The sequence below is a fragment of the Chelonia mydas genome, chromosome 8, assembly GCF_015237465.2.
Source record: "Chelonia mydas isolate rCheMyd1 chromosome 8, rCheMyd1.pri.v2, whole genome shotgun sequence".
In the NCBI taxonomy this organism is placed as follows: Eukaryota; Metazoa; Chordata; order Testudines; family Cheloniidae; genus Chelonia; species Chelonia mydas.
The window spans coordinates 14,280,609-14,293,787 of NC_057854.1; the positions used below are offsets into that span (position 1 = coordinate 14,280,609).

Genomic DNA, 13,179 nt, shown 5'->3' on the forward strand with positions numbered 1-13,179 from the left:
ATTCATTAGGAATGAAAGCCTGTATTTTAGTTTGTATATCTCATCTCACCTGTTAAACAAGATTTTTCTAACTCACAAAATACCTGATTTTGGTTACAACACAGGTTACACCTGCTGCAGTTATCTCAGTGGCTATTTTAGCCATCAAATTCACTTTACAAAAAATCTTGAGAATTTTCGGCACAGGAGAAGTGAGTGGCATGATTTCATCTAGTTACTGGTATAAGGTACATGTCTCTACACAGTAAAAGCTACACAGGTGGAAGAAGCTTTCATATGAGTAATGCTGGGGCTGGTTTTAAAGTATGTAGTCAATTAGCAAGTTTATTAATAATGAAGAAGGGAAACTTCATTTTAAAGCATAAGTGTTTACTGCACATCATTAGAATTTGCATTCATCCCAAAAGAAACAAAACAAAGCATAATATGTCATCTTTTTATCCTGAAATCACCATCACAGGTATTTTTCTTGAATGGGTTCTGCTCTAAGGTAAGATTTTCAGTCTTTAACCTCTGAATCTACAAAGATAAGTTAATGCATGAAGAGATGCCTCCTGTTCCCCCTTGTCCTGCTAAAACAGCTTCTGACAGAAAAGGATATGTTCTTTCAGTTGTTCAGTTTCCACAGACTCTTGCAAAGCCAGCCTCTAATCTCATGCCTTTCAACACCATGCACATACTGCAAATTCTTTCAGTGTGGAAGACAGGTTCCTCCCAACTAGAAATAAATATATATGGTCCGTGGAAACTGAATAACTAAGAGAACATATCCTTTTCTGTATATATATCAGTTGCATACAAATTGCAATCAGTTTCGTACATTTGTGTACATTTCTTGTTGCCTGGAAATTTTTACTGCAGCCTGGCAATCTGGTTCCTCGGTTTCCCAAATGCACAAGTATATTATGGCTCGGTAAGCTGAGAACATTGTTTTTGTGATGGTTTAACTTTAAAAATTCCCTTGAGAGGTTAATTCAAGTGATCGTTTTTGGTTAAGCATGAACAGTGTGCTCAACACTCTTCAAAATCCAAGTATCTATATGTTCTCTGCCCCCAACAATTTACAATCAAAGGGCAGGTCTGCACTACAAACTTGCACAGTTGCGCCACTGTAGTGCTTCTGGTGAAGATACTCTAAGCTGATCTGAGAAAGCTCTTCTGTTGGCTTAATAACTCCAGCTCTGCAAGAGGCGGTAGCTATGCCTGCGGGAGAAGCTCTTCTGCCAACGTAGCGCTGTCTACACAGGATGTTAAGGTCAATATAACTGTCGCTCAGGGGTGTGGATTTTTCAAACCCCGAGCAACATAGTTATACCAAAGTAAGTGTGTAGTATAGACCTGACCTAAATAACAAAGTGTTTTGGGAGACCCAAAGGGAGGAGTTGCTTTAAATACAGTTTTAACATACGTTCATGCGTTGGATGCATTGTTTACTTTTTAGTGGGAATGTCTGAACTGTAGGTGTAGAGCAATCACAATAGCTTTTGCATTTTCATGCGATTTTGCCTCTCCAAAGTTTAGCCTTTTTATGAAATGTCACATCAGTTGGTTTTTGTATCAAATCCACTTTTTGTCATATTTGGATGTGAAAATTAATTTTTGTATGAATAAAAATTTGAAACTAAAGTTGTTCCAGAAACTGTAAAATTTCACCATTCTTTCCATAAAATAAAAACTCTGTGAAAAGCTCCAATCGATTTTGAGACTTGCAAATTCCACCAGTAATATTTCCAAACTGCCCTAATGTTTATCCCCTCTGGGGCTAAATTCACCATCTCAGTTGTGCTCCCAGCTCTTTTAGTCAGAGAAGCCAGAGACTGGAAATCAAACCTATGTCACCCAGATGCCAGTATGCTATATTCAGCTTAAACTTTATAATTGATTTATCTTTAGTCTGCAGACCATAAAAAGCCCCTGATCTTGCAATGAGCTTTGTGGAGACAGATCTCGGTATCCACATTCAGCACCATTGTAGTCAATGAGGTTGTATCTAGATGTGGGAGTCCACATACATGCAGCTCACTGCAGGATTCAGGCCTAAGTGATGAGATAATTTCAAAATAAAAACACACTGAAATAAGATCACAAACCAAGTTACACTAAGGAAATAGATTATAACAAAGTGATATAAACAAAGAAATTCATGCAGTAGTATCCATCCTTGTATAGGCAGATTTGGGTGTTACCTAACCATTTTGTTTACAGACATCTTTTACTTGAGTTTCAATGCAAAGTACAGTATCAAATATAGAATTCAAGAATTAAAATGAACGAGACTATTAGCCATCTTTCTATTGTAACATAAAACATTTAAAACTAAAAAAGCTTTCCCTTTTTTAAGCAGTTTAAAAATAACACACTGTTCCACACACAGATTTTGCCGGAAGTGTAAGACTAGGAAGCCATTTACGTCTCAACAATTACAGAGATCAGCATGAAAGCTGAAGAACAACAGTTTAGTTGTAATCTGCTACAACACCAAACTGAAAAAACATAAGACCTAGCAGTGTTTTAAATATGGGGTACATAAGGAGAATTCATGCTTTATCTTAAATTGTGATGTTCCTTGCTTTTTATGTTCCCTGTCTCATATCCTTAACTTTCTCTAATGTGGTGACTGCTAGTGTGAATGTACTGTGAATACAATAAATACTAAGACTGAAGGGCCTTGAGACCACATTAACATGCAAGGAGACAAGGATGACAAGTTGCAGCTGCTCACTGAAAAAGAACGAACGAAATATCTTTGGCATGGAATGATTAAGCAAGTCATATGTCTTACAGTTTGACAGAAAGAAACATAGCTATTTACAGTGCAAGAAGTTTGACACATCCATGGGAAAGGCATCTATGGGGATAGATGGAATTTATGAAAAACATGGTTGTGGTTAATACTTCCTATTTCTAACCTTCTATGCACCTATTAAATCATGTGGTTGATTTTCTCCTTATTCTACAAGCATTTTCACTTCCGATCCAAAAAAAAGTTAGAAATGATTTACTAAAGCAAACACTGGATGACTAGATTCACTTACTGGCATTCCTAACAAAATAGTGACTATCCAGGAACACAGCACATTTGAAAGGTGCCAGTGTGAGGGCTGTGGAAATTGCAGTCCTTTATTTATGTACAGTGGTAGTGCTTTCCCACCGCCAACCCCCCTTTTCTTCCCCACACACAAACTATTTTCCTTCCAGCCCAACCTGAAGAGACCAACTCTGTAAAGTATTGTATTCTGATGAATCACTCAACTGGCATACCAACTGTAATTATATTGGAGATCTAAGCATCTGCCCTTTAAGTACTAGACTAAGGTCACCAACCTGCCATCCAACTGCCAAATTGTATCAAATTTGAAAAGGTGAATTTAGTAGTTAACCAGTTCCCTGAATCACCTTGTTTGCCTCCAAGCACATTTCAGTATACAGAATTCTAACTAGTGTAGGAGACAGAGCAGGAACTGACAAGTGCTTTGACAGTAGCTATAAAACACTATCTAAAATATAATCAGCTGCCATCCTCAAAGCCGAAAGACAATGAAAGAACTGCTGTCCTAAGCAGAGGTATGCGTACAATAATTAAGCAGTTTTGTTTCTTTTGTTTGAAATGGGTTCATAATAAAGCTCATTACTTTAAAATTCTTGTGCCATTTTCCTCGTTTATTATACAAAGTCTATGATATTTTATTGCTCCCTGAGTACTTTGACAAAAAAAGCATGTGGGTCTGTTTAGATATCTGAGGGTACCCATCAACAGAATAAAGAAGCCCACTTTCTGGTTGGTGGGGGGAGTATTGACAAGAAACATTCTGTGTTCTATTGACTACATTGTTTGCCTTGCCTTTGTCATTAAGATCTAGCAGGAATATTTTCTTGAATTGTTCACTGGACACCCTTTACTTTTGTTCTTATAACCATCATGAAAGAAAGAGAGAGGATTTGGCATGGATAAATGTGAATATTAAAAAATAGCATTCCCTTTCCACAGGTAACACTGCTCATCACTTATAATTCAGTAGCCAAAAACCAAACACATCCCCAACTGTAAGCTGCAACATCCCTTCTAGTTACTCATGGGCCTCCCTTAAGAAGAGCAATTCCCAGTGGTACCAAATTATGAGATGATTTTATAAGTATCCCAACTTTTGTGAATAGTACCTGTTATCATATAGCTGCTCAGGAGAGAGGGTGCAGTGTTAATTGAATGATTATTTGGAAAGGCAAGAAGCCAAACACGTTGCTACCTATTACCACCATTGTGGTTAGCCAGGACATCTATACATAGATAGCCCTTCAGCTGATACTGTTAATCTGTCAAAAGAACTGGGTACACCATCTGCTGAACTTCCTCACAGATGAGTCAGTTAAAACAGAATTCTGTCCAAAAATCAAGAGCTCTTTTCCAGTAGCTCCAACAGAACCAAAGTGATGTGATTGGAATAACCCTCTATGCATGACAAGAAGAAAAACCAATCAGAATAACCATAATAAACCACCTTCCTGCGAATGAATAACCAACCGCTGACATAACATTTCTCTCATGCAAAGGATTATCTTTTTTACTTTTTATTTGTGAAATAATACAAAGTACTAGCAAAACATTTGAACAAGGAGCAAAGTTGCCATATGCTTTTAAATGATAGTTTGGAGCAGGGAGTGGTGTTAAATGATATCTTGTACCAGTAGTAACTCTTATGGTATCTGATAAGAGTACAGAAATTTTGCAATTTAAAAATATTCCCATCTTCTTTTCTCTTTAGTAATGGAAATATATGCCAGTATAGGCCAGACTGGAGGGAATAATCAAGGGACCCTCAGTGCTGCTGCAGGATATTTTTTGCTACTTTGGGGGAACTGTAGTAGTCCCTTTGCTCACTCCTTTCCTCAGGCCTCCCTCCCTTCCCCCCCCGCACACCCCCCCCCCCCCAAAGAAAAATTAAAACTCAAATAACCACCTGGCAGAATGGGGGAGAAAGCAAAAGTGAAATTCTCTATGCAGAAGCTAAGAGGGTCAGTTCTAGTAACTAGTGGAGCTGCTGCAATGTTCCTGCTTCTGTTACATCATATATATATATATCCATATTTATATATGTATGTAGATATATAAGCAGGATATGCATTGCTTAATTAGACAAACAAGTAAAATGATTTCGTAGACTGAGTACAGAGCTGAGAGCCAGGAACTCCCAATTCGCTTTATGGTCTTGGGAAAGTCATGTAGGCCAAAATTTTGAAAAGCAGACTCTGATTTGGAGTGTTAGACTTGGACACTGACTCTGGATTTGATTTTCAAAGGTGCTGAGTACACACAGGTCCCATTAACTTTAATTGGATTGTCAGCACTCCGCTTCTTCAAAAACTCAAGCCCTAGCCGTCTCAAGTTGGATACCTGAAAACTGAAGCAATCTTGGGGTCTTAAGTAGGATCCACTAAATTTGTCCATCTTCTCTTGGTGACATGAATCCTTGTTATTCTCTATTATCTGTACTCCAGCTTTTACTGGGATTCAAGAAGTAATGAGATACTTAATTACCCCACCCAGGCATGAACACATGGATATGAAAATAACAGGCAGCACAATTAAACTATTAAAATCTCGGTCCAAATGTTCTAGTCTCCATGTGCAGAAACACACTGCTCACATGATGCCAGTAGAACAGAGCAAGTCTCCTTTCAGCATGCAAAATCATGTTTATTTTTAACTGTAAAAAAATCTACAACTGACTTTTCTTCCATTTTGAGATTTTTCCCTTCCCACTATTATATCTCGTGGCCTTGTTAAAGCTGTACAGTAATTTCACATCACAGTAGGTGTAAAAGCAATGGGCCAGATCGTGTCCCTGAGAATTTCAGCCCCAATTCTGAGGTCATAAAGCCCTCTACAGAGTGCTGGATTGGGGGGATAGGGGGGCGGAGGTGTAGAGTTGGTACTGTCCAGGCTAGGAGATGGTCATCCTCTCTTCTCTGCCCCACAGGCATTAGTCAGAAATAAGAATATAGCCTGGGACTCCCTTGCCCTTCTGCGGGAGCTGGGGGAAGTTGGACCAGGAGGAGACCTTGACAGAATGGCTCTCATGGAGTCATGCTGCTAGAGAGCTGGGATTAGGGGAACAATGGATCCCAAAGCCAGTGCATAGACTTAGAACCTCCAGACGGATGACTCTGGCTTCCTGTGGCTCCACCAGATTTGGGGTGGATCCTATGGCCATTTCCTGGAGGATGGCAAACCCTGCCCTTACCTTTATGATCCATGTTGCAGGAAAAACACTCCGCTAGTGGATTTTTGCACAGGAGGAGATGCTATGACTAACATTAAGTAGTGGAGTTGGGGGCGGGAGGGGTGTTACTCTGTACTTTACTTTTCAGGGAGGTGATCATGGGGTTGTATTTTGCATTCTAATATCCAGCCCATTTCTGCTGTAAAAAGGAGCACTGTGCTATATGGCTTTCTCTCTTGAATGAAAGGAAGCAGTGTATACAGAGTGCAGTAACAATTTCTATTAGTGTAATTTATCAGCAAAAGTAAAGAGCAGTGGAAATACCAGCAAAACAGAAGCTAGGAGGAGGTCATATGACTCTATGAATCATAATCTGTTGCAAACTATCAAAGACTCTGTTCAGTGCACCACTGAGCAAAACCAGCTGGCACTTAGAGTATCCAATTATATCCCTAGATGTAAAAAAATTGCTCCTGCTTAAGGCAGAATTAGTAGCTCTTTGTTTTTCTGATGTTTTCTATTATGAGGCTGTGAAATCTCATGCTTCTGAATTTAAATATTAAACACAAATAGATCTATCAACCTGGACAACAGTTTTGATACTGAGTCAAAGGACTCTTCATTTCAATTTGAGAGGTGTTTCAAGAGCTGCAGAGTTTGGACTCCCCAAAACTCAAGAATCCAGTGTGAACTCTCTATTTACACATTAATGGAAGCATGTCTGGGAAGGTATTTACTAGTTCAATTAAAAAGAGGGAGTCCACTGAAAGTTATGTAAGGACCCTGTCTGGTCTGAAGGAAATAAACTTAATTCCACAGATACTCTGAAGCCAATAACAGTATTAACAAGGGGAAACAACTTTTATAAATGTCAGTTTAAATTTTATACCAGAAAGTTTCCTCTGACTGCACCGGGGGCAGCATCACGACCACTGTAATTTTGTATTCGGATATCATGCATGAATTGGCGTATAATTATCTTACCCCCCCTGATGCCATTACTAATACTCTGAGCAGTCAGAGAGTATGCTGGACAGAGAAGCAGGCAGTGATGTTACTAAACACACGTCTGAAAATCGGAGTTTTTCAAACTCGGAGTAACTAATATTTCTTTAAGATTGGGCTAGCGGGCAGATTCTTTTCAGGGAAATCTGCATTGAATTTAAGCAATTGCCTTTCATTTCTTTGGTCTTCCACTCTAAAATTGCCTTTGCAATAAAAACTTTTTTTATATAGTAAGTTTGAATCTGAGCAATACGGTGCTATTTTGTGGACTACTAATTGAGTCTGTCTTAGAATCATAGAATATCAGGGTTGGAAGGGACCTCAGGAGGTCATCTAGTCCAACCCCCTGCTCAAAGCAAGACCGATCCCTGACTAAATGATCCCAGCCAGGGCTTTGTCAAGCCTGACCTTAAAAACTTCTAAGGAAGGACATTCCACCACCTCCCTAGGTAACGCATTCCAGTGTTTCACCACCCTCCTAGTGAAAAAGTTTTTCCTAATATCCAACCTAAATCTCCCCCACTGCAACTTGAGACCATTACTCGTTGTTCTGTCATCTGCTACCACTGAGAACAGTCTAGAGCAATCCTCTTTGGAACCCCCTTTCAGGTAGTTGAAAGCAGCTATCAAATCCCCCCTCATTCTTCTCTTCTGAAGACTAAACATCCCCAGTTCCCTCAGCCTCTCCTCATAAGTCATGTGTTCCAGGCCCCTAATCCTTTTTGTTGCCCTCCGCTGGACTCTTTCCAATTTTTCCACATCCTTCTTGTAGTGTGGGGCCCAAAACTGGACACAGTACTCCAGATGAGGCCTCACCAATGTCGAATAGAGGGGAACAATCACGTCCCTCGATCTGCTGGCAATGCCCCTACTTATACATCCCAAAATGCCATTGGCCTTCTTGGCAACAAGGGCACACTATTGACTCATATCCAGCTTCTCGTCCACTGTAACCCCTAGGTCCTTTTCTGCAGAACTGCTGCCGAGCCATTTGGTCCCTAGTCTGTAGCAGTGCATTGGATTCTTCCGTCCTAAGTGCAGGACTCTGCACTTGTCCTTGTTGAACCTCATCAGATTTCTTTTGGCCCAATCCTCCAATTTGTCTAGGTCCCTCTGTATCCTATCCCTACCCTCCAGCGTATCTACCACTCCTCCCAGTTTAATGTCATCTGCAAACTTACTGAGAGTGTAATCCACACCATCGTCCAGATCATTTATGAAGATATTGAACAAAACCGGCCCCAGGACCAACCCCTGGGGCACTCCACTTGATACCGGCTGCCAACTAGACATGGAGCCATTGATCACTACCTGTTGAGCCCGACAATCTAGCCAGCTTTCTATCCACCTTATAGTCCATTCATCCAGCCCATACTACTTTAACTTGCTGGCAAGAATACTGTGGGAGACCGTGTCAATGGCTTTGCTAAAGTCAAGGAACAAGTCCACTGCTTTCCCTTCATCCACAGAGCCCGTTATCTCGTCATAGAAGGCAATTAGATTAGTCAGACATGACTTGCCCTTGGTGAATCCATGCTGACTGTTCCTGATCACTTTCCTCTCCTCTAAGTGCTTCAGAATTGATTCCTTGAAGACCTGCTCCATGATTTTTCCAGGGACTGAGGTGAGGCTGACTGGCCTGTAGTTCCCAGGATCCTCCTCCTTCCTTTTTTTAAAGATGGGCAGTATATTAGCCTTTTTCCAGTCATCTGGGACCTCCCCCGATCGCCATGAGTTTTCAAAGATAATGGCCAATGACTCTGCAATCACATCCGCCAACCCCTTTAGCACTCTCGGATGCAACGCATCCAGCCCCATGGACTTTTGCTCGTCCAGTTTTTCTAAATAGTCCCGAACCACTTCTTTCTCCACAGAGGGCTGGTCACCTTCTCCCCATGCTGTGCTGCCCAGTCCAGTAGTCTGGGAGCTGACCTTGTTCGTGAAGACAGAGGCAAAAAAAGCATTGAGTACATTAGCTTTTTCCACATCCTCTGTCACTAGGTTGCCTCCCTCATTCAGTAAGGGGCCCACACTTTCCTTGACTTTCTTCTTGTTGCTAACATACCTGAAGAAACCCTTCCTGTTACTCTTAACATCTCTTGCTAGCTGCAACTCCAAGTGTGATTTGGCCTTCCTGATTTCAATCCTGCAAGCCCGAGCAATATTTTTATACTCATCCCTGGTCATTTGTCCAATCTTCCACTTCTTGTAAGCTTCTTTTTTGTATTTAAGAGCAGCAAGGATTTCACTGTTAAGCCAAGCTGGTTGCCTGCCATATTTACTATTCTTTCCACACATCGGGATGGTTTGTCCCTGTAACCTCAATAAGGATTCTTTAAAATCCAGCCAGCTCTCCTGGACTCCTTTCCCCCTCATGTTATTCTCCCAGGGTATCTTGCCCATCAGTTCCCTGAGGGAGTCAAAGTCTGCTTTTCTGAAGTCCAGGGTCTGTATTCTGCTGCTCTCCTTTCTTCCTTGTGTTAGGATCCTGAACTCAACCATTTCATGGTCACTGACTCCCAGGTACCCATCCACTTTTGCTTCCCCTACTAATTCTTCCCGGTTTGTGAGCAGCAGGTCAAGAAGAGCTCTGCCCCTAGTGGGTTCCTCCGGCACTTGCACCAGGAAATTGTCCCCTACATTTTCCAAAAACTTCCTGGATTGCTTGTGCACCACTGTATTGCTCTCCCAGCAGATATCAGGGTGATTGAAGTCTCCCATGAGAACCAGGGCCTGCGATCTAGTAACTTCTGCGAGTTTCCGGAAGAAAGCCTCATCCACCTCATTCCCCTGGTCCGGTGGTCTATAGTAGACTCCCACCACGACATCACCCTTGTTGCTCACACTTCTAAACTTAATCCAGAGACTCTCAGGTTTTTCTGCAGTTTCATACTTGAGCTCTGAGCAGTCATACTGCTCTCTTACATACAGTGCAACTCCCTCACCTTTTCTGCCCTTTCTGAACAGCTTATACCCATCCATGACAGTACTCCAGTCATGTGAGTTATCCCACCAAGTCTCTGTTATTCCAATCACATCATAATTCCTTGACTGTGCCAGGACTTCCAGTTCTCCCTGCTTGTTTCCCAGGCTTCGTGCATTTGTATATAGGCACTTGAGGTAACCTGCTGATCGCCCCTCTTTCTCAGTATGAGGCAGGAGCCCTCCCCTCTCACGCGCTTCTGCCTGTGCCTCCTCCTGGTATCCCACTTCCCCACTCCTTAGGGCTTTGATCTCCTTCCCCCGGTGAACCTAGTTTAAAAAGCCCTCCTCACTAGGTTAGCCAGCCTGCTTGCAAAGATGCTCTTCCCTCTCTTCGTTAGGTGAAGCCCGTCTCTGCCTAGCACTCCTTCTTGAAACACCATCCCATGGTCAAAGAATCCAAAGCCTTCTCTCTGACACCACCTACGTAGCCATTCGTTGACTTCCACGATTCGACGGTCTCTAATCAGGCCTTTTCCTTCCACAGGGAGGATGGACGAGAACACCACTTGCACCTCAAACTCCTTTATCCTTCTTCCCAGAGCCACGTAGTCCGCAGTGATCCTCTCAAGGTCATTCTTGGCAGTATCATTGGTGCCCACGTGAAGAAGCAGGAAGGAGTAGCGATCTGAGGGCTTGATGAGTCTCGGTTGTCTCTCCGTCACATCGCGAATCTTAGCTCCTGGCAAGCAGCAGACTTCTCGGTTTTCCCGGTCGGGGTGGCAGATAGATGACTCAGTCCCCCTGAGGAGGGAGTCCCCGACCACCAGCACCCGCCTCCTTCTCTTGGGAGTGGTGGTCGTGGAACCCCCAACCCTAGGACAGTGCATCCCATGCCTTCCAATTGGCCGAGTCTCCTTCTGCTCCCTTCCCTCAGACGTATCATCTGGTCCACTCTCCGCATTAGTACCTGTGGAGAGAACATGAAAACGGTTACTTACCTGTATCTGCCCTGCTGGTACATGGACGTTCCCCTTTTTGATTCTGGAGGTCACATGATGCCAAATTTCTTCACCATCCTTCTGTCCCTGATGTGCAGCCTGCTCTGAATCTTCAGAACCATGTGCCCGTAGAAGCCTAGCCTGACATCCGTCCAGGAAATCTTCAGTTTCTCTTATGCAACGCAGGGTCGATACCTGTTGCTCCAGACCTTGAACCTTCTCTTCCAGAGGGCATTATGACTGTGCTGCATTTTGCAAGAAGGTAACAAAGGAAGTGGAAACAGTTGCTCAATTGCCAGTTACGGAGACATTAAGCCAGTAGTGACTACCCGTAAGACTTTTCCAGGCATGGTCTAAAGGCAGGTTGGGCATAAAATGGGTAAAGATCAAGATGCTAAGAGTCCTGTAACAGAGGATAATAAGAAACTACAGAAAATAAGAAGAAGATACTAGGATAGAAGAAGAAGAAGAAGAAGATGATAATAATGAGCTACTAAGAAAATACAGAGCAGTGGAAGCCCAGGAGGTAGAGAGTGTGGTAGGTAGGTAGAAGCAGGGGAAGAGTAGCTGAAAGCATCAGAGGCAGTAACGGGAACTAAAAGACCTTGCGATTTGGCTAGGAGAAGGTAAAGGTCATTTGCTACATTGAGAAAAGATCCTCTTGCGTGCAGCAGACCGAAGCTATGTTCACTGCAGCAGTGAGCCAGCCAAGCCATGGAAGGAAATGAGCCATACTGACAGAGAAGGGAACAAGAAGTGGTGAGCACAGCAAGTTCTGCCAGTAAAGGAGATGCATAGATGAGACTTTTGGTGACACCATGGAAAAACTTCTGGGCACTGAAGTCACATTCTGTTTAAGATGTAACATTTTCATCACTCAAATACTCAGATTTTCAAGTACTAAGCCAGCTGGCCTTCTTGTTGGCCATCTGAGCAGGAAGTGGCCACGGAGCAAGTGAACCATAATGATGTAACTAATTTCACACCTTGATTGCAAGTGGTCAGTGGCTAGTGTGGGGTACGTTTTTAGGGGTGGACGGGGAAGCTGACACTGATACTGCCTATATTGTACTTATTCTGTAAATAGAGGACTTTGTCTACAGTTCTTTCAGGATACATCTACACAGCACCTGGGAGAGGGATTCCCACCTAAGGTAGAAATACACATGCTAGCTGTGTTTGAGCTAGTACCTAAAAATAGTGCGGACATGGCAGCATGGGTAGTGGCTGGGCCTAACCTCCAGAGTACATACCCAGTGGGTCGGGCAAGATTGCAGCTAACCCAAGCCAAGTCTGTGTACATTGCTAATTTTAGCATGCTAGATCAAGCAGAGGTAGTGTGCATACATCTACCCAAGATGGAAATTACACCTCTCAGCTACTGTGTAGACATACCTCAGTCTGGCATTTTTCACTAGGACGAAAAATTCACCTTATTATTCATACAGTGCCACTGATGTGTTTGATACTTTACAGACCAATTACTAAAGAAGACCCTGCTCAGGAACCCACACTCTAAATTTGTCATAACACAATTAAGGATGATAATGAGAAAGAACTTGGGGGGAAAGGTACAAAAGGATGAGGATTCCAACAGTGAAAGATAGTGAGATAAGTTTCCCTCATTAAACTTGTCCAAAAAACTAATCCATTAAAAAACTTGAGGAGAAAGTATACAAAGAGGGATGGGACAGATGTCAGCAGTGGAAGGGTAACTGGAAGACATGAGTCTGAGGGTGAATTTGAACAAGGAGAGCAAAGTTCATGGTACACAGGGTCAGAGAAGATGTTTAGAACATAGGGGGTGGCTTGAGTAAAGGCACCCAGTCATTTGCAGGAGAAAGAGACCAGGGGCAGCAACATGGTTAACTGAGCATAAAGTGTGAGCAGAAGTAGTGGGTAGCTACCTGACATGCAAGCATAGGTGGTGCTGGGAATATCCCTAAGGGTGAGGATGTGGAAATTAAATAATACATTTAAAAGGATTTGTTTACATTCAAGACTATTTCCCTCTAAAATTGGAGAGAGAGATC

General features: G+C 42.4%; 1 protein-coding gene across 1 annotated transcript in view; it reads right to left on the reverse strand.

The window, feature by feature from the left end:
* Positions 1–409: 409 nt before the first annotated feature.
* The window catches only part of FNIP1 (folliculin interacting protein 1), a 118,077-nt gene continuing 105,307 nt past the window's right edge, over positions 410–13,179 (reverse strand). Inside the window, exon 14 of the mRNA XM_043521422.1 lies at positions 410–2,037. Within this exon, the coding sequence (XP_043377357.1) occupies positions 1,991–2,037 (47 nt within the window). The 3' untranslated portion in view covers positions 410–1,990. The remainder of the gene's footprint in view (positions 2,038–13,179) is intronic.